This window comes from Salvelinus alpinus, chromosome 37 (assembly GCF_045679555.1).
Source record: "Salvelinus alpinus chromosome 37, SLU_Salpinus.1, whole genome shotgun sequence".
NCBI lineage: Eukaryota > Metazoa > Chordata > Actinopteri > Salmoniformes > Salmonidae > Salvelinus > Salvelinus alpinus.
In genome coordinates, this window is record NC_092122.1 from 13,132,557 (window position 1) to 13,153,810 (window position 21,254).

The window sequence follows — 21,254 nt, forward strand, 5'->3', positions numbered from 1 at the left end:
AAACACAATTTCACATTTTGCTACATAAGACCGAATTGAACCGGTCGGTCACATATTTAATTTAGAGTTTGTGTAATACACGTGATTTCCAGTGTTCTGTTTGTAACACTTGGGTTGATGGTCACTAGACTAGAGGCTGTATGTTATGGATTAAACTCATAACTGCTGATATGGTTGACAGCAGACTGGAGGTACAAAGACAGAGGATACACTGATTATTATTGTATTGTGTGAAACACTGTGATTCTGTAGCAGCTGACAAAGTCACTGCCTTTTGACTTCCTACAAGCCTCTTGGGCTGGTATTTACAGATGTTGTATCATGATTAGGATACAAGGGTGTTTCCAGAGAAGGCCAGTTAGACATGTTCTCTGCTTCTGTGCTGGAGGTCTCTCTCTGTTTAGTAAAACAAATAGATTTTTAATTGACTATCTGCGACTGCTCTTCTCTTTTCTTCACTTGAAACCTTCTATTACATCGCCCCTCCCTCCTTTCAGGTGAGCCTGGATCTCAGTGAGAGAGGAAGGAAATCCTGTCTGTATCCCCAGGCTGAGCACTCACACGCAGAGGGACGATGAGGCTAGGCTGGGTTCGAGGGCTGGCTTCTTTGCTGGCCATGGCCGCTGGAATACTCTACATCACATCCATTAAGCGGGAGGTTCATTCTCATGGGGAAAGACTGCAGAGGGCCCATCAGGATGACTCGGTCAGGGGCCAGGACATGCTCAAGAGGCTGGAGAAGATGGAGGATCACATCGAGAAGCTGGGTGGGTATCAATCTCCTAAATCTAAAAGTGCTGTGAAAAAGTATTGGCCCCCTTTCAGATATTCTCTATTTTGCATATTTTTGATACTGAATATGATCAGATCTTCAACCAAAACCTAATATTAGATAAAGGGAACCTGAGTTTACACATAATACAAAAAACTGACACTTGTTTTAATTAAGTTAAGTAACTTAAAGTTCTAAAACCAAGAAATCAATTTATAATATAGCTCTTCCATCTCCTGTAATTTGAAAAAACAAATTTGAATTGAATAACATAAATAAAATGCTCAACTATTACTCTTCACTCTTAGTCTCTATCCAACAATGACACCAAGCTTCTCAACACACATACTACAGGCTGCCACTGTTAAACACTTTATTTAATTGAGAACCAATTTGAGTCTAGCATGAGCCTACATCTAGAGTTGATCCCCCCAAAAGTTATTTCACACTTCACAGGGATGATTGTGAAAGGGAATTTGTGACTTGTTCAGGAAACTAGGCGTATGTCACATGTCACTAGTTCATAGGAGAGGCATTTGAAAGTAAAGATTAATTTTTTATAAAAAATTGTTTTTTGGCAGAAATGCCTTCTGGAACATGAACTTTCATGTGCGTTAATAACAGACTTGTATTCCATCCGTAAGACATTTAAATTATGAGACTAGTTGGTTTAACCACGGAAAAAGACAGAAACTTTCCTGCTAACCATTATTGGCTGAGATAATGACATTCCGGGAGGTGAATTTGGATTGGTCTGCCATGTAGCATGCTTCTGTCTATAACATAAACTGCTCAGTATGTGTTGATAGTCCTTTCTACCGCTCTGTTTTTGAAAGATGCAACGTTAGCCATAGAGAACTACAAAAGTTTTGCTGCTTTTCTCAACAACACTGATGCCCTGAATTTAGCAGGCGCTATCGACAGATCAGTTGGAAAAAGTGATGGGCTACTTTCTGCACACGCCACAGTCAATACGAAACAAAATGACTTGACACAAAGCTGGCCAAATAAATGTAGCTACAATCAAAATGGAATTAAATGGTTCCAGTCTGCCGTGAAGCGTTCATCCATGTATACGAGTAAAAGTCATGCTACATTTTCAGATATTCTAAGTTTCTAATTTTGTCAAAGTTGTTTTCATTGCAAGTTAAAGCATACAGTTAGCTAGCTAGCGAACGTTAGCTTGCTGGATCGCTAGCTAACGTTACGTGTGTGATCTGTGTTGAAATATTATTCAAATCAGAAATCCATTTGCATTGCTAGTTATAGCCTAATGTTAGCTAGCTAACATTGAACCTAGTTGTTAGCTTTAGCTACCTGCAGGTTCATACTACAGGTACGACAATATTTGTATTGGTAGTAACATGAGTTGGGATTATCCGGTTCATGATTTAGCTAGTTAGCTAGTTAGCTACATTTTTTTCAAATTTAAAAAAAAAAAAAATGTACCTTTATTTAACCAGGTAGGCCAGTTGAGAACAAGATCTCATTTACAACTGCGTCCTGGCCAAGATAAAGCAAAGCAGTGCGACAAAAAAAAAAACTACAGAGTTACACATGGGATAAACAAACGTACAGTCAATTACACAATAGAAAAATCTATGTACAGTGTGTGCAAATGTAGTAAGATTAGGGAGGTAAGGCAATAAATAGGCCATAGTGGTGAAATAATTACAATTTAGCATTAACACTGGAGTGATAGATGTGCAGATGATGATGTGCAAGTAGAGATACTGGGGTGCAAAAGAGCAAGAAAAATAAATAACAATATGGGGATGAAGAAGTTGTGTGGGCTATTTACAGATGGGCTGTGTACAGGTGCAGTGATTGGTAAGCTGCTCTGACAGCTGATGCTTAACAAGAATGTTGAGGAGTGTCACGTTCCTGACCTGTTTTCTGTTTAGTTTTGTGTGTTAGTTGGTCAGGACGTGAGTTTGGGTGGGCATTCTATGTTATCTGTTTCTATGTTGGTTTAGGGTTGCCTGGTATGGCTCTCAATTGGAGGCAGGTGTTTGGCGTTCCTCTAATTGAGAGTCATATTTAGGTAGGCCGTTCATTTAGGGGATGTTAGTTTTAGGGTGGTCATGAGGGGGGGGTTATGTCACGTTCCTGACCTGTTTTCTGTTTAGTTTTGTGTGTTAGTTGGTCAGGACGTGAGTTTGGGTGGGCATTCTATGTTATCTGTTTCTATGTTGGTTTAGGGTTGCCTGGTATGGCTCTCAATTGGAGGCAGGTGTTTGGCGTTCCTCTAATTGAGAGTCATATTTAGGTAGGCTGTTCACAGTGTTTGTTTGTGGGTGGTTGTCTTCCGTGTCTGTGTAATTGTTTGCACCATACGGGACTGTGTACGGTTTGTTCGGTTTGTGTAGTCTTATGTCCTATTCGTGCGTTCTTCTTGTTTTATGTGAGTTCGTCGTATAGGTTTGTCTACACCGTTTGTTATTTTTGTTAGTTTACTCAAGTTCGTGTTTTCGTTTAATAAATATGTGTTCAAACTCCACTGCGCCTTGGTTCGATCAATACTCCTCCTTTTCGGTAGAAGAGGAGGAGGACCGCCGTTACAGAACTACCCACCAATCCAGAGCCAAGCAGCGGTGTAAACGGAGTAAGGGACAGCGAAAGAAGGAGGAATGGACTTGGGACGATGTATTGGACGGTAAAGGTTGCTACACATGGGAGGAGATCCTGGCTGGAAGGGATCGCCTCCCATGGGAACAGGTGGAGGCACTGAGGAGAACAGAGGCAACCGGAGAAGGGAACCGGCGTTATGAGGGGACGCGTCTTGCACGGAAGCCCGAAAAGCCCGTGAGTAACTCCCAAAAATTTCTTGGGGGGGGGGCTAAGGGGTTGTGGGCCAAGGGCAGGTAGGAGACCTGCGCCCACTTCCCAGGCTAACCGTGGAGAGCGGGAGTACGGGCAGACACCGTGTTACGCAGTAGAGCGCACGGTGTCTCCTGTACGTGTGCATAGCCCGGTGCGGGTTATTCCACCTCCCCGCACTGGTAGGGCTAGATTGGGCATTGAGCCAGGTGTCATGAGGCCGGCTCAACGCGTCTGGTCTCCAGTGCGTCTCCTCGGGCCGGCATACATGGCACCTGCCTTACGCATATGGTTTCCCCGGTTCGCCTACACAGCCCGGTGCGGGTTATTCCACCTCCCCGCACTGGGCGGGCGACCGGGAGCATTCAACCAGGTAAGGTTGGGCAGGCTCAATGCTCAAGAGAGCCAGTACGCCTGCACGGTCCGGTATTTCCGGCGCCACCTCCCCGCCCCAGCCTAGTACCTACAGTGCCTACACTACGCACTAGGCTACCAGTGCATTTCCAGAGCCCTGTTCCTCCTCCACGCACTTTCCCTATAGTGCGTGTATCCAGTTCGGTGCCTCCAGTTCCGGCCCCACGCACTAAGCCACCTGTGCGTCTCCTAAGTCCTGTACACACTGTCACTTCTCCCCGTACTAGTCCTGAGGTGCGTGCCCTCAGCCCGGTGCCACCAGTGCCGGTACCACGCACCAGGTATAGAGTACGCTTTGAGAGTTCAGTGTGCCCTGTCCCTGCTCCCCGCACTAGTATGAAGGTGCGTGTCCTTAGCCCCGTGCCTCCAGTTCCGGCACCACGCACCAGGTCTACAGTGCGCCTTATCCGGCCAGAGCCATCCGTCTCCCCAGCCGCTATCTGAGCCATCCGTCTCCCCAGCGCCATCTGAGCCATCCGTCTCCCCAGCGCCATCTGAGCCATCCGTCTCCCCAGCGCCATCTGAGCCATCCGTCTCCCCAGCGCCGTCTGAGCCGCCCGTCTGCCATGAGCCTGCAAAGCCGCCCGTCTGCCATGAGCCTGCAAAGCCGCCCGTCTGCCATGAGCCTACAGAGCCGTCCGCCAGACAGGAGCCGCTAGAGCCGCCCGCCAGACAGGAGCCGCTAGAGCCGTCCGTCAGACAGGGTCTGCCAGAGCCGCCAACCAGACAGGATCTGCCAGAGCCGCCAACCAGACAGGATCTGCCAGAGCCGCCAGCCAGACAGGATCTGCCAGAGCCGCCAGCCAGACAGGATCTGCCAGAGCCGTCAGCCAGACAGGATCTGCCAGAGCCGTCAGCGAGCCATGAGCAGCCAGAGCCGTCAGCGAGCCATGAGCAGCCAGAGCCGTCAGAGAGCCATGAGCAGCCAGAGCCGTCAGAGAGCCATGAGCAGCCAGAGCCATCAGAGAGCCATGAGCAGCCAGAGCCATCAGAGAGCCATGAGCGTCCAGAGCCGTCAGCCAGCCATGAGCGTCCAGAGCCGTCAGCCAGCCATGAGCGTCCAGAGCCGTCAGCCTGCCATGAGCGTCCAGAGCCGTCAAGCTGCCATGAGCGTCCAGAGCCGTCAGCCTGCCATGAGCGTCCAGAGCCGTCAGCCTGCCATGAGCGCCCAGAGCCGTCAGTCAGCCATGAGCTGTCCCTCAGCCAGAAGCGGCTAGTAATTCAGAACTGCCCCTCAGTCCAGAGCTGTCTCTCTGTCCGGAGCTGCCCTTCAGTCCGGAGTTGCCCCTCTATCCTGAGCTACCTCTTTATCCTGAGCTACCTCTCTCTCCTAAGCTATCCCTCTGTCCTGAGCTATCCCTATGTCCTGAGCTACCTTGTCCCAGAGCTGTCCTTGATTCTGGTGTTGCCCCTAAATTTAGGTGGGGTTATTTGGAGGGTGGTCATTGTGGGGAGGCTACGGAAGCGGGGATTGAATATGGTGGGGTGGGAACCACGCCCGGAGCCTAAGCCACCACCGTGGTCAGATGCCCACCCAGACCCTCCCCTGGACTTTTTGGTGATGCGTTCGGAGTACGCATCTTGAGGGGGGGGTTATGTCACGTTCCTGACCTGTTTTCTGTTTAGTTTTGTGTGTTAGTTGGTCAGGACGTGAGTTTGGGTGGGCATTCTATGTTATCTGTTTCTATGTTGGTTTAGGGTTGCCTGGTATGGCTCTCAATTGGAGGCAGGTGTTTGGCGTTCCTCTAATTGAGAGTCATATTTAGGTAGGCTGTTCACAGTGTTTGTTTGTGGGTGGTTGTCTTCCGTGTCTGTGTAATTGTTTGCACCATACGGGACTGTGTACGGTTTGTTCGGTTTGTGTAGTCTTATGTCCTATTCGTGCGTTCTTCTTGTTTTATGTGAGTTCGTCGTATAGGTTTGTCTACACCGTTTGTTATTTTTGTTAGTTTACTCAAGTTCGTGTTTTCGTTTAATAAATATGTGTTCAAACTCCACTGCGCCTTGGTTCGATCAATACTCCTCCTTTTCGGTAGAAGAGGAGGAGGACCGCCGTTACAAGGAGTGGTTGAAAAACTAGTTTTAAAGTCGGAAGTTTACATACACTTAGGTTGGAGTCATTAAAACTCATTTTTCAACCACTCCACAAATTTCTTGTTAACAAACTATAGTTTGGCAAGTCGGTTAACACATCTACTTTGTGCATGACAAAAGTCATTTTTCCAACAATTGTTTACAGAGAGATTATTTCACTTATAATTCACAATTCCAGTGGGTCAGAAGTTTACATACATTAAGTGGACTGTGCCTTTTAACAGCTTGGAAAATTCCAGAAAATGATGTCACGGCTTTAGAAGCTTCTGATAGGCTAATTGACATCATTTGAGTCAATTGGAGGTGTACCTATGGCTGTATTTCAAGGCCTACCTTAAAACTTTGCTTGACATCATGGGACAATCAAACGAAATCAGCCAAGACCTTAATTTTTTTTTTTGTAGACCTCTACAAGTCTGGTTCATCCTTGGAAGCAAAATCCAAACGCCTGAAGGTACCACGTTCATCTCTACAAACAATAGTATGCAAGTATAAACACCATGGGACCACGCAGCCATAATACCGCTCAGGAAGGAAACGCGTTCTATCTCCTAAAGATGAATGTACTTTGGTGCGAAAAGTGCAAATCAATCCCAGAACAACAGCATAGGACCTTGTGAAGATGCTGGATGAAACAGGTACAAAGGTATCTATATCCACAGTAAAACGAGTCCAATATTGACATAACCTCAAAGGCCGCTAAGCAAGGAAGAAGCCACTGCTCCAAATCCGCCATAAAAAAGCCAGACTACGGATTGCAACCACACATGGGGACAAAGACCGTACTTTTTGGAGAAATGTCCTCTGGTCTGATGAAACAAAAATAGAACTGTTTGGCCATAAGGACCATTGTTATGTTTGGAGGAAAAAGGGGGAGGCTTGCAAGCCGAATTACACCATCTCAACCGTGAGGCATGGGGGTGGCAGTATCATGTTGTGGGGGTGCTTTGCTGCAGGAGGGACTGGTGTACTTCACAAAATAGATGGCATCATGGGGAGGAATATTATGTGGATATAATGAAGCATCATCTCAAGACATCAGTCAGGAAGTTAAAGCTTGGTCGCAAATGGGTCTTCCAAATGGACAATGACCCCAAGCATACTTCCAAAGTTGTGGAAAAATGGCTGCAGGACAACAAAGTCAAGGTATTGGAGTGGCCATTCCAAAGCCCTGACCTCAATCCCATAGAACATTTGTGGGCAGAACTGAAAAAGCGTGTGCGAGCAAGGAGGCCTACAAACCTGACTCAGTTACACCAGCTCTGTCAGGACGACGAATGGGCCAAAATGCAACCAACTTATTGGGGGAAGCTTGTGGAAGGCTACCCGAAACATTTGACCCAAGTTAAACAATTTAAAGGCAATGCTACCAAATACTAATTGAGTGTATGTAAAGTTCTGACCCACTGGGAATGTGATGAAAGAAATAAAAGCTGAAAAAAATCATTCTCTCTACTATTATTCTGACATTTCACATTCTTAAAATAAAGTGGTGATCCTAACTGACATAAGACATGGAATTTTTACTAGGATTAAATGTCAGGAATTGTGAAAAACTAAGTTTAAATGTATTTGGCTAAGGTGTATGTAAACTTCCGACTTCAACTGTATACAGAATGGTGTCGTCTGCGTAGAGGTGGATCAGAGAATCACCAGCAGCAAGAGCGACATCATTGATATACAGTGGGGCAAAAAAGTATTTAGTCAGCCACCAATTGTGCAAGTTCTCCCACTTAAAAAGATGGGAGAGGCCTGTAATTTTCATCATAGGTACACTTCAACTATGACAGACAAAATGAGAAAAAAAAATCCAGAAAATCACATTGTAGGATTTTTTATGAATTTATTTGCAAATTATGGTGGAAAATAAGTATTTGGTCACCTACAAACAAGCAAGATTTCTGGCTCTCACAGACCTGTAACTTCTTCTTTAAGAGGCTCCTCTGTCCTCCACTCGTTACCTGTATTAATGGCACCTGTTTGAACTTGTTATCAGTATAAAAGACACCTGTCCACAACCTCAAACAGTCACACTCCAAACTCCACTATGGCCAAGACCAAAGAGCTGTCAAAGGACACCAGAAACAAAATTGTAGACCTGCACCAGGCTGGGAAGACTGAATCTGCAATAGGTAAGCAGCTTGGTTTGAAGAAATCAACTGTGGGAGCAATTATTAGGAAATGGAAGACATACAAGACCACTGATAATCTCCCTCGATCTGGGGCTCCACGCAAGATTTCACCCCGTGGGGTCAAAATGATCACAAGAACGGTGAGCAAAAATCCCAGAACCACACGGGGGGACCTAGTGAATGACCTGCAGAGAGCTGGGACCAAAGTAACAAAGCCTACCATCAGTAACACACTACGCCGCCAGGGACTCAAATCCTGCAGTGCCAGACGTGTCCCCCTGCTTAAGCCAGTACACGTCCAGGCCCGTCTGAAGTTTGCCAGAGAGCATTTGGATGATCCAGAAGAAGATTGGGAGAATGTCATATGGTCAGATGAAACCAAAATAGAACTTTTTGGTAAAAACTCAACTTGTCGTGTTTGGAGGACAAAGAATGCTGAGTTGCATCCAAAGAACACCATAACCTACTGTGAAGCATGGGGGTGGAAACATCATGCTTTGGGGCTGTTTTTTTGCAAAGGGACCAGGACGACTGATCCGTGTAAAGGAAAGAATGAATGGGGCCATGTATCGTGAGATTTTGAGTGAAAACCTCCTTCCATCAGCAAGGGCATTGAAGATGAAACGTGGCTGGGTCTTTCAGCATGACAATGATCCCAAATACACCGCTCGGGCAACGAAGGAGTGGCTTCGTAAGAAGCATTTCAAGGTCCTGGAGTGGCCTAGCCAGTCTCCAGATCTCAACCCCATAGAAAATCTTTGGAGGGAGTTGAAAGTCCGTGTTGCCCAGCAACAGCCCCAAAACATCACTGCTCTAGAGGAGATCTGCATGGAGGAATGGGCCAAAATACCAGCAACAGTGTGTGAAAACCTTGTAAAGACTTACAGAAAACGTTTGACCTCTGTCATTGCCAACAAAGGGTATATAACAAAGTATTGAGAAACTTTTGTTATTGACCAAATACTTATTTTCCACCATAATTTGCAAATAAATTAATTAAAAATCCTACAATGTGATTTTCTGGATTTTTTTTCTTCTCATTTTGTCTGTCATAGTTGAAGTGTACCTATGATGAAAATTACAGGCCTCTCTCATCTTTTTAAGTGGGAGAACTTGCACAATTGGTGGCTGACTAAATACTTTTTTGCCCCACTGTATACAGAGAAAAGAGTCGGCCCGAGAATTGAACCCTGTGGCACCCCCATTGAGACTGCCAGAGGTCCAGACAACAGGCCCTCCAATTTGACACACAGAACTCTATCTGAGAAGTAGTTGGTGAACCAGGCGAGGCAGTCATTTGAGAAACCCAGGCTATTGAGTCAGCCGATTAGAATGCGGTGATTGACAGAATCGAAAGCCTTGGCCAGGTCGATGAAGACGGCTGCACAGTTCTGTCTTTTATCGATGGTGGTTATGATATCGTTTAGAACCTTGAGCGTGGCTGAGGTGCACCCATGACCAGCTCGGAAACCAGATTGCATAGTGGAGAAGGTACGGTGGGATTCGAAATGGTCGGTAATCTGTTTGTTAACTTGGCTTTCGAAGACTTTAGAAAGGCAGGGCAGGATGGATATAGGTGTGTAACAGTTTGGTTCTAGAGTGTCTCCCCCTTTGAAGAGGGGGATGACGGCGGCAGCTTTACAATCTTTAGGAATCTCAGACGATAAGAAAGAGAGGTTGAACAGACTAGTAATAGGGGTTGCAACAATTTCGGCGGATAATTTTTGAAAAAGAGGGTCCAGATTTTGCAGCTCTTTCAGAACATGAGCTATCTGGATTAGGGTGAAGGAGACACAGGGGGGGGGGGGGGGGCTTGGGCAAGTTGCTGCGGGGGGTGCAGAGCTGTTGGCTGGGGCAGGGGTAGCCAGGTGGAAAGCATGGCCAGCCGTAGAAAAATGCTTATTGAAATTCTCGATTATTGTAGATTTATCGGTGGTGACAGTGTTTCCTAGCCTCAGTGCAGTGGGCAGCTGGGAGGAGGTGCTCTTATTCTCCATGGACTTTACAGTGTCCCAAACCTTTTTGGAATTAGTGTTACAGGATGCAAATTTCTGTTTGAAAAAGCTAACCTTTGCTTTCCTAACTGACTGTATATTGGTTCCTGACTTCCCTGAAAAGCTGCATATTGCGGGGGTTATTCGATGCTAATGCAGTACACCACAGGATGTTTTTTATGCTGGTCAAGGGCAGTAAAGTCTGGAGTGAACCAAGGGCTATGTCTGCTCTTAGTTCTACATTTTTTGAATGGGGCATGCTTGGGAAATCTGAGGCTTGTAGTTTTTTAACTCAGCCCCTATTGTAGATACAGTGGGATATTGGTTATGTTGCACTTCCTAAGGCTTCCACTAGATGTCAACAGTCTTTAGAACTTTGTTTGAGGCTTCTACTGTGAAGTGGGACCGAATGAGAGAGGAATGAGCCAGGTGTCTGGCACAGTGCCACAGGCTCTGAGGCGCGGTCACGAGAGAGTTAGCTCTCGTTCCATTGCTTTTCTACAGACATAGGAATTCTCCGGTTGGAACATTATTGAAGATTTATGATAAAAACATCCTAAAGATTGATTCTATACTTAGTTTGACACGTTTCTACGGGCTGTAACGGAACTTTTTGAACTTTTCGTCCGACGTTCGGCTGGACCAGAATGCGCTTTTGGATTTGTTTACCAAACGCCCTAACAAAAGAAGCTATTTGGACATAAATGATGGACATTATCGAACCAAACAAACATTTATTGTGAAACTGCGATTCCTGGGAGTGCATTCTGATGAAGATCATCAAAGGTAAGTGAATATTTATAATGCTATTTCTGACTAATGTTGACTACCCAATATGGCGGATATCTTTTTGGCTGCTTTGTTGTCTGAACGCTGTACTCAGATTATTGCATGGTTTGCTTTTTCCGTAAAGTTTTTTTGAAACCTGACACAGCGGTTGCATTAAGGAGAAGTATATCTCTAATTCCATATATAACACTTGTATTTTCATCAACATTTATAATGAGTATTTCTGTAAATAGATGTGGCTCTCTGCACAATCATTGCATGTTTTAGAACTACTGAACGTAAAATGAGATTTTTTGATCCAAATATGCATTTTATCGAACAAAACATACATGTATTGTGTAACATGAAGTCCTATGAGTGTCATCTGATGAAGACCATCAAAGGTTAGGTTAATTTTATCTCTATTTGTGATTTTTTTGACTCCTCTCTTTGGCTGGAAAAATGGTTGTGTTTTTCTGTGAGTTGGTGCTAACCTAACATAATCGTTTGTGGTGCTTTCGCTGTAAAGCATTTTTGAAATCAGACACTGTGGCTGGATTAACGAGAATTTTATCTTTAAAATGGTGTAAAATACTTGTATGCTTTAGGAATTTTAATTATGAGATTTCTGTTGTTTTGATTTTGGCGCCCTGCACTTTCACTGGCTGTTGGCGAGGTCCCACATATCCCAGAGAGGTTTTTAAAGAACAACCAGGTGTCCTCTACTGACGGGATGAGGTCAATATCCTTCCAGGATACCCGGGCCAGGTCGATTAGAATGGCCTGCTAGCTGAAGTGTTTTAGGGAGCGTTTGACAGTGATGAGGGGTGGTCGTTTGACCGGGGACCCATAAAGGACGCAGGCAATGACGCAGTGATCGCTGAGATCCTGGTTGAAGACAGCAGAGGTGTATTTAGAGGGCAAGTTGGTCAGGATGATATCTATGAGGGTGCCCATGTTTACGGATTTAGGGTTGTACCTTGTAGGTTCCTTGAAATCTGTGTGAGATTGAGGGCATCTAGCTTAGATTGTAGGATGGCCGGGGTGTTAAGCATATCCCAATTTAGGTCATCCAAAAAGTACGATCTCTGAAGATAGATGGCGGGGCAATAAATTCACATATGGTGTCCAGGGCACAGCTGGGGGCTGAGGAGGGTCTATAACAAGCGGCAACAGTGAGAGACTTATTTCTGGAAAGGTGGATTTTTAAAAGTAGAAGCTCGAACTGTTTGGGCACAGACCTGGATAGTATGACAGATCTCTGCAGTAGATTGCAACTCCGCCCCTTTGGCAGTTCTATCTTGATGGAAAATGTTGTAGTTGGGGATGAAAATGTCAGAATTTTTGGTGGCCTTCCTAAGCCAAGATTCAGACATGGCTAGGACATCAGGGTTGGCTGAGTGTGTTAAAGCAGTGAATAAAACAAACTTAGGGAGGAGGCTTCTGATGATAACATGCATGAAACCAAGGATTTTACGGTTACAGAAGTCAACAAATGAGAGTGCCTGGGGAATAGGTGTAGTACTGGGGGCTACAGAGCTTGGGTTAACCTCTACACCACCAGAGGAACAGAGGAGGAGTAGGATAAGGGTACGGCTAAATGCTATAAGAACTGGTCATCTAGTGTGTTGGGAACAGAGAAAAAAAGGAGCAGATTTCTGGGCGTGGTAGAATAGATTCAGGGCATAATGTACAGACAAGGGTATGGTAGGGTGTGAGAACAGTGGAGGAAACCTAGGCATTGAGTGACAATTAGAGAGGTTGCATCTCTGGAGGCACCAGTTAAGACCGGTGAGGTCTCCGCATGTGTGGTGGGTGGGACAAAAGAGCTATCTAAGGCATGTTGAGTGGGACTGGGGGCTCTACAGTGAAATAAAACAACAAGAACTAACCGAAAAAGCAGTAGACAAGGCATATTGACATTAGAGAGAGGCATAAAGCAATCACAGGTGTTGATCGGGAGAGCTAAGACAACAACGGGTAAATGGTGATGAATGGGCAGAGAGGGTCAGTTAGGTACACACAGGACCTGAGTTTGAGGCTGGGGTCGACAGATTAACAACATGAGGTACCATGTTAGTGAACAGTCTAGCAGGCATCAGCTGTGTAGCGAAGTGATCATAGGGTCCATTGAGCAGCAATAGGTAAGTCAGGGAGCCGTTCGGTAGTCGCTACTACGCTAGGCGAGCGGGAGACACAGCGTTCAGAAAGCTAACGGGCCGGGGCTAGCAGATGGGTCTTCGGCGACATCACAACGGAAAATCCTGTTGAAGCCACATCGGACGATTACGTCGGCAGACCAATCGTGATGGATCGGCAGGGCTCGGTGTCGACAATAAAGGGTCCAGGCCAATTGGCAAAAGAGGTATTGTAGCCCAAGAGTTAGCTGGTATACATTCGTCGGCTAGCCGGGAGATGGGCCTAGCTCGAGGCTAGCTCAAGGCTATCTGGTTCTTGCTTCAGGACAGAGGCGTTAGCCAGCAATAGCCACTCGGTTGCAGCTAGCTAGCTGCGATGATCCAGTGTAATGGTCCACTTCGCCATATGATTGCATGACCCATCAAGATATCCAGGTGATTACGGCCATCTATTGTATTTCATGAACATGTGTACTGTACATGTCTAGACAATAGTGACCCATCCACTTAGCTAGATGTTGCTGGGGAGTGGCTATAGCATTTCCTTCACATGACCCATCAATTTAGGGTGTAAGCGTAATCTAAAAATTACCAAAATGTATAACATATTTTTATCTGGACACTTTTTTTTGTGTTTACCAGAGACGGTAATGTGAAGAACAACATGACCTGCACCAAAGTTAGATCAGGATATAGGCCAAGGACTAGATGAAGTGTATTTTTACTGAGTTTTTCATTATTGTAGGCTACTACTTTTAGTATTGAAATCTTTGGTTGTTGACTAAACTACTTACTCCGTTTAGCATGTCTTCACATTAGAATCCTTAAAGAGACGGGTGCGGCTAAGGCTTAATCCTGCATACTGTTGTTTGATCTACCAACTTCTGTGTGCCAAAATTTGCCACATTGTTTACTTTTACAAATTTACGACAGTTACTTAAAGGTAATCCTCCAAGGCAGAACAAACCTTATTAATCAACTTTTTAAAAATCAAATGCAAACAGTAGTTTTGTAAATGAGGTCATAATCTGTGTGATTCTGGCAGCCTTAAACGATCCGAAATACACAGAAACAACCAATTAATGACAGTTTGATGAGCTGCTGTCGTGTCCACAGTGAAGTCAGTCAACAACGGGATCAGTCTGAAAGAGGGGCAGGCTGTGAAGGCTACCGAGGTCAAGAAGGAGAGGAAGGTGGTGAAGAAGTTGTACCCCAACTCAGCTCTGTTTACAAGCTGGGGTGATGAGCTGTCAGAGGAGGAGCAGAAAGAGGCAGAGGAGCTGTTTCAGATGTATGGATACAACGCCTTCCTGAGTGACAGACTACCCCTGAACAGGGAACTCCCTGATACTCGCGATCCTAAGTAAATATTTTTCCTCATCTCTCTGCCACCTCTACACAAAAAATGATGGATAACTCAAGACTTCTGAATTCTAACCAGTCTGTTCCATTGTGCTCATCCGAGGTCAAATCTATCTCCAGCACTATTAATGCAATTTGACAAATTACATTGAAATGGCCGAACTTTAAGAGTGAAACAGCAGCTTTGGTGAAGTGACTGAATGATATGAGGTAGACCAAATGTTTTTGTTGTGTCTGTCAGGTGTGCTAATCACCAGTACCCCCATGACCTGCCCACCATCAGCGTGGTGTTGATCTACTTGGACGAGGCCCTGTCAATCATCAAGAGAGCTGTCCGCAGCATCATAGACAAGACCCCCCAACGCCTGCTCAAAGACATCATACTGGTGGATGACCACAGCTCCAATGGTTCGCCTAATTTGTCTATGCTCTCCGCTTAGAAACATTTGAAAGTATATTTGAACTCAAGTGTGGCATTCAACTTTTGTTGTGTACCAATGCTTTGCAAGTGTCTGCTTTCCCAGAGGACCTAAAGGAGAAGTTGGATGCCTACATCAGCTTCATCGATGAAGAGCGTCCGGGCCTGTTGAAGAGAGTGAGACACCTGGAGCAGCTCGGTCTCACACAGGCCCGCCTCTCAGGGTGGAGGGAAGCTGAAGGAGACGTGGTGGCCATCTTGGATGCCCACATAGAAGTCCACGTGGAATGGTAGTCTGAATGGTTTATATTATAAAGACACTCAGTGATATTTTTTTGAGTCTCCTTTAACACAATGTTTTCACTCTGTGTTTCTGTGAACAGGGCGGAGCCTCTGTTAGCTCGGATAAAGGAGGACCGCACGTTGGTGTTGTCACCGGTGTTTGACAAAGTCCATTTCGATGACTTGACAGTCACACGTTATTGGCCGAGTGCACACGCCTTTGACTGGGCCCTGTGGTGTATGTACGAGTCCTTCAGACCTGAGTGGTATGCCTTAAAAAACGAGACACAGCCAGGAAAGTGAGTTGTTTGTGATTTCATCATCGGAGGATAGTCCTGTTTCACTAGTCTGTTTGAATAGGCAAAAAGGAAAGCACAGCTTTGGGAGGAAAATCTTACCTAATATTTACACCTGTATTGTTATTTTGCGTTATCTATTCATTAAAATGAATGTCACGTCTCCCATTTTAGAAATGACCATTATGTGTTGTGTATGTTTGTCAGGAGCCCCTCCGTTATGGGCATACTAGTGGTTGATCGCCTGTTCTTTGGGGAAATTGGTGCTCTGGATGGTGGTATGAAGATCTATGGAGGTGAAAATGTTGAACTGGGCATCCGGGTAAGCACCTCTGCTAGTTTATGAATGAATGTTAGAAATCAAAGCAGACTTGTGTTTGCAGAATTTCTTTCTGTTCTTGAGTCGTTCAGTCTGAACAAACCAATCTACGTCCAACATCCAGACACTTCAGTCCATATCTATAAACTCGTACTTGTCTCTTGGTGTTTGGTGTGTCTAGGTGTGGCTGTGTGGTGGAAGTGTCGAGGTCATACCTTGTTCTAAAATAGCCCACATCGAGAGGGCCCATAAACCCTATCTCCCAGATCTGAGCATTACAATGAAGAGGAATGCTCTGAGAGTGGCTGAGGTCTGGATGGATGAATACAAACATAATGTCAACATCGCCTGGAACCTCCCACTGAAGGTACTGTACACAACAAACCATTCAAAAAGTAGGTTTTGTTCAGCTGCTCCTATGGAATAACAATCATCGCTGTTATGCATGCTTTGTGTTTGAAAATAAGTAGACTAGACAGTCAATATTATAAAATGGTCTATTACTCAATGCCATAATAAAGATCATAGGATCTATGTAAAATGATGGCGGTAAGCCATCATCAAGTGGATAATAGGTGGATTGCTCATATAGCCTGTGTTTCTGATTTAGAAACCTTCCTCTTTCTCACCACAGGATCATGGCATAGACATTGGGGATGTTTCAGAGAGGAAGAAGTTGAGAAAGAGTCTGAACTGCAAACCCTTCCAGTGGTATCTGGACAATGTGTATCCAATGTTAGACCCCCTGGGTGACTTGCTTGGTTATGGAGCTGTGAGTGATGCTAAAATGTTACTGTTGATTTGGAATGATTTCCTCACCAACTATGTTTGGTTGGTGCATAGAATTATTTCTTCAATAGGATGCAGGGTCATACATCCAACTCATTATCAGGATAGGAATTTGCACTTTTATAACTGTTTAATCTTGGTCCATAAAATCAACAGCTGATCAATGACCTGAAGATGGATCTCTGTATAGATCAAGGCCCAGTTCCGGGGAACACACCTATTTTATATGAATGCCATTATTTTGGTCCACAGGTTTGTAGAATTATTGCTTAGTATTTTAGAATGTAGCCAATTGTATAATATGGTCCATCCCATAGCAGAGCCGGGATTCAACCCATACCACAATGCAAAGTACTGTCAATACCACAGATACAGAAAAGTCAAAATATCTATCCTCTCTGTCCAGAACTGTTATTATCGAGCCAGCGGGGAGATCTTCATTGGAGGCATCAAGTCTCACAAGTACAACAGTAATCGCTGTCTGATGGACATTGGCACTCGAACCCCAGGACTGTATGAATGCAAGGAGGCCAAGCAGAAGGGATTCCACATGCTCTGGGAATTTCAACAGGTAAGCACTCCAACATGAAATAGGGAAATTGATGCCTATAAACTGTTGGAAACATGGGAGATGTCTTTGACTTTAGTGTGATGTTGTACAGTGGAATGTTTGCTGTGTTTTACAGGGAAAAGCCATCCAGAACAGACAGACAAAGAGATGTCTGGAGATTGACCCAGGGGAGGACACTTACTACCAGCTCATCATTCAGGAGTGCAGTGGGCAGCACTGGAAAATACGGAACGTGATAAAAGACTTCTGATACACTGAGATAGTTAGGCCTACTGTACCAGAGACAATACAGCAGGACTATAGGAGTTATGCTGTGATCATAAGCAAGTGGGAAAGTGGTATTTACCACATACAATTCGTAAAGTCCACTTGAACACCCCTCCAACTGGTAATTACCCGTGGGAAACTCGTCTATCATCTCCCAGATGCTGACCTCTGACGTCACCTACTAAGGAAATTACCTTTTTAACGGCGTTATCAGCAGATAAATGCAACAACAAAACATTATTTACACAAAGTTTTTGAACACTATAATTTTTGTACAAACATGATAGCTGTACTTACAGTTTATGGTTGACGCAGCTTGTTGGCCATTAGCCAACCTGAGTTTCTCAACGAGTTGAAAGCACGTGAATGCATTCAACTGATATTTACGACTTCACAACTGGTAATTACCACCTTCCCACTTCTTTATGAACACAGCATTATCATTACGCTTTGAAAAGCCCATCAGTGGTCAGCAGTGAGATGACTGTGATCTTAGTGAGCTGTTGGTTGGACATAGCTTCATGGGGACAGATGTACAGTTTCTTCACATAATGTGGAATGCTATTGAGCTGTGTTGTCCTTGGTCCTGAATGTAATTGCAAAGAAATAATAAATATGATTCCTGTATTTACGCTCATTTGTGGTTGTTATTGATTCACTGTAGATTTTCACCATAGAGGGTCATAGAATATTTTTCTGCATTGACATCATATAGAGCTGAGTTGACATCAGTGTAGTTTTGAAGAAGACCCGTCCTCGACTGCTCAGGGATTTCTCTATGAGTTCTCTCTCTCTTACAGCTTCGGTGGCAGGTGGCAGGGAGTTATACAGCGCATTCGGAAAATATTCAGACCGCTTTAGTTTTCCCACATTGTTAAGTTACAGCCTTATTCTAAAAAGTCCTGGCTCTGGCTGGGCCACTCAGACATTCAGAGACTTGTCCTGGAGGGGAAGCCTTGCTGCCAGAGTTGTTATACCAGAGTGCGGAAAAAAAGAGGTCAGGGGATGGTGTTCTGTCAGCAAGGTGAACCTCCACCCGAACAGGAAGGTGTGGAACTTTTTGATCCTGAAGATAATACCCAATGCTTCTTTCTCAATCTGCAGGTATTTCTGGGCTTATCTTCTCCTGCAGGTGTGGAGTGACACGACGGCCCCAACTTCATATGGGGAATTGTCACAGGCCAGTTGAATTGGCAAGGATGGGTTGAAGTGAATCAACACCTTATCAATCAACACTGCCTTTGCTTTCTTGAAAGTAGTGTCACACTCCTTTGTCCACGACCAGGGTTTGTTCTCTCTCATTAACCTCTAACGAGTCACAACCCCGGATCCGGGATCCCCCCATCAAAAAAGCTGACTAGCATAGCCTAGCCTAAAGCCACAGGGATATCATATAATCAAATGTTCATGAAATCACAAGTCCAAGACACCAAATGAAAGATACAGATCTTGTGAATCCAGCCATCATTTCCGATTTTTTTAATGTTTTACAGGGAAGACACAATATGTAAATCTATTAGCTAACCACGATAGCAAAAGACACAACTTTTTTTTCTCCACCATTTTTTTCCTGCATGGGCAGCTATCACAATTTCGACTAAATAAAGATGTATATAGCCACTAACCAAGAAACAACTTCATAAGATGACAGTCTGATAACATATTTATGGTATAGCATATGTTTTTTTAGAAAAATGTGCATATTTCAGGTATAAATCACAGTTCTACATTGCAGCTGCAATCTGAAATAGCGTTGGAAGCAGCCGGAATAATTACAGAGACCGACGTCAATTACCAAAATACTCATCCTAAAACATTTCTGAAAAATACACAGCATACAGCAAATGAAAGCCCAACATCTTGTGAATCCAGCCATCATTTCTGATTTTTTAAATGTTTTACAGGGAAGACACAATATGTAAATCTATTAGCTAACCACGTTAGCAAAGGACACCACTTTTTTTACTCCACCAGTTTTTTACTCCATCAGTAGCTATCACTAATTCGACTAAATAAAGATATATATAGCCACTAACCAAGAAACAACTTCATAAGATGACAGTCTGATAACATATTTATGGTATAGCATATGTTTTTTTTGAAACATTTGCATTTTTCAGGTATAAATCACAGTTTACCATTGCAGCCACTATCACAAAACTGACCCAAAGCGACTAGAATAACTACAGAGAGCAACGTGTATTACCTAATTACTCATCTTAAAACATTTCTGAAAAATACACAGCGTACAGCAAATGAAAGCCCAACATCTTGTGAATCCAGACAATATTTCAGATTTTCTAAGTGTTTTACAGCGAAAACACAATATATCGTTATATTAGCATACCACATGAGCTAACATCACCCCAGCATTGATTCAAGGCAAAAAGCGCGATAACGTTATCACCACCAAAATATATTAATTTTTTCACTAACCTTCTCAGAATTCTTCAGATGACAGTCCTGTAACATCATATTACACAATGCATATAGAGTTTGTTCGAAAATGTGCATATTTAGCATCACAAATCGTGGTTATGCTATGTAATCAGTCAAAACATGGCATGCATTCTGGCCGGCGCCATCTTGGAAGGGCACCTAAGTTTACGATTATTTATCGATTAGATTGACTAAAAAAATACAGGTTGGACAGCTAATGAAAGATGCATTGGTTATTAATGCAACCGCTGATTTAGATTTTTAAAATTAACGTTACTAGACATACAGTGTGCGTTACACCCAGACTAGTGCCGCAATAATGGCCGAAAAATGGGTTTACATTTTTCCACATAAATACGGAATAAAATCATAAATAGCTCTTACTTTTGGACGAGCTTCCATCAGAATCTTGGGCAAGGTGTCCTTTTGTCCAAAAGAATCGTTGCTTTGTTGTAAAACGTCCACTTCAACTTCGGAACTAGCAGCTAACAGTAGCTACGTGGCACACACATGTCCAAATCCTCAAACGCAATACTACGAAAATTCCGAAAATAGCAATATACTCGCATAAACTGATATAAATCGGTTTCAAATAACTTCGTTATGATGTTTCTAACACCTATACCGAATTAAATTACAGACGGACATATCTCGCGCTCAGGTCTGTTCAACGCTGGTCCGACCAATCTGAATCCACGCTTCAAGACTGCTTCGATCACGCGGATTGGAATATGTTCCGCATTGCGTCCAACAACAATATTGACGAATATGCTGATTCGGTGAGCGAGTTCATTAGGAAGTGCATTGACGATGTCGTACCCACAGCAACGATTAAAACATTCCCAAACCAGAAACCGTGGATTGACGGCAGCATTCGCGTGAAACTGAAAGCGCGAACCACTGCTTTTAACCAGGGCAAGGTGACCGGAAGCATGACCGAATACAAACAGTGTAGCTATTCTCTCCGCAAGGCAATCAAACAGGCTAAGTCCCAGTACAGAGACAAAATCGAGTCGCAATTCAACAGCTCAGACACAAGAGGTATGTGGCAGGGTCTACAGTCAATCACGGATTACAAAAAGAAAACCAGCCCCGTCGCGGACCAGGATGTCTTGCTCCCAGACAGGCTAAACAACTTTTTTGCCCGCTTTGAGGACAATACAGTGCCACTGACACGGCCCCCTACCAAAACCTGCGGGCTCTCCTTCACTGCAGCCGAGGTGAGTAAAACATTTAAACGTGTTAACCCTCGCAAGGCTGCAGGACCAGACGGCATTCCCAGCCGCGTCCTCAGAGCATGCGCAGACCAGCTGGCTGGTGTGTTTACGGACATATTCAATCAATCCTTATCCCAGTCTGCGGTTCCGACATGCTTCAAG

The 21,254-nt window shown here is 44.3% G+C and overlaps 1 protein-coding gene across 4 annotated transcripts in view; it reads left to right on the plus strand.

The window, feature by feature from the left end:
- The first annotated feature begins 348 nt into the window (after window positions 1–348).
- Window positions 349–21,254, plus strand: part of LOC139565783 (probable polypeptide N-acetylgalactosaminyltransferase 8) — a 34,147-nt gene continuing 13,241 nt past the window's right edge. The window contains exons 1-11 of one of the 4 annotated variants that reach the window (XM_071386342.1): window positions 350–767; window positions 14,249–14,495; window positions 14,736–14,902; window positions 15,019–15,202; window positions 15,296–15,493; window positions 15,698–15,812; window positions 15,991–16,176; window positions 16,444–16,581; window positions 16,755–16,850; window positions 17,005–17,169; window positions 17,285–18,067. In XM_071386342.1, coding sequence (XP_071242443.1) covers window positions 575–767; window positions 14,249–14,495; window positions 14,736–14,902; window positions 15,019–15,202; window positions 15,296–15,493; window positions 15,698–15,812; window positions 15,991–16,176; window positions 16,444–16,581; window positions 16,755–16,850; window positions 17,005–17,169; window positions 17,285–17,419 — 1,824 coding nt within the window. In that variant the 5' untranslated portion in view covers window positions 350–574 and the 3' untranslated portion in view covers window positions 17,420–18,067. Of the gene's footprint in view, window positions 768–14,248; window positions 14,496–14,735; window positions 14,903–15,018; window positions 15,203–15,295; window positions 15,494–15,697; window positions 15,813–15,990; window positions 16,177–16,443; window positions 16,582–16,754; window positions 16,851–17,004; window positions 17,170–17,284; window positions 18,068–21,254 lie in introns of those variants that run through there. The other 3 variants (XM_071386344.1, XM_071386343.1, XM_071386341.1) reach the window with 3 other exon arrangements.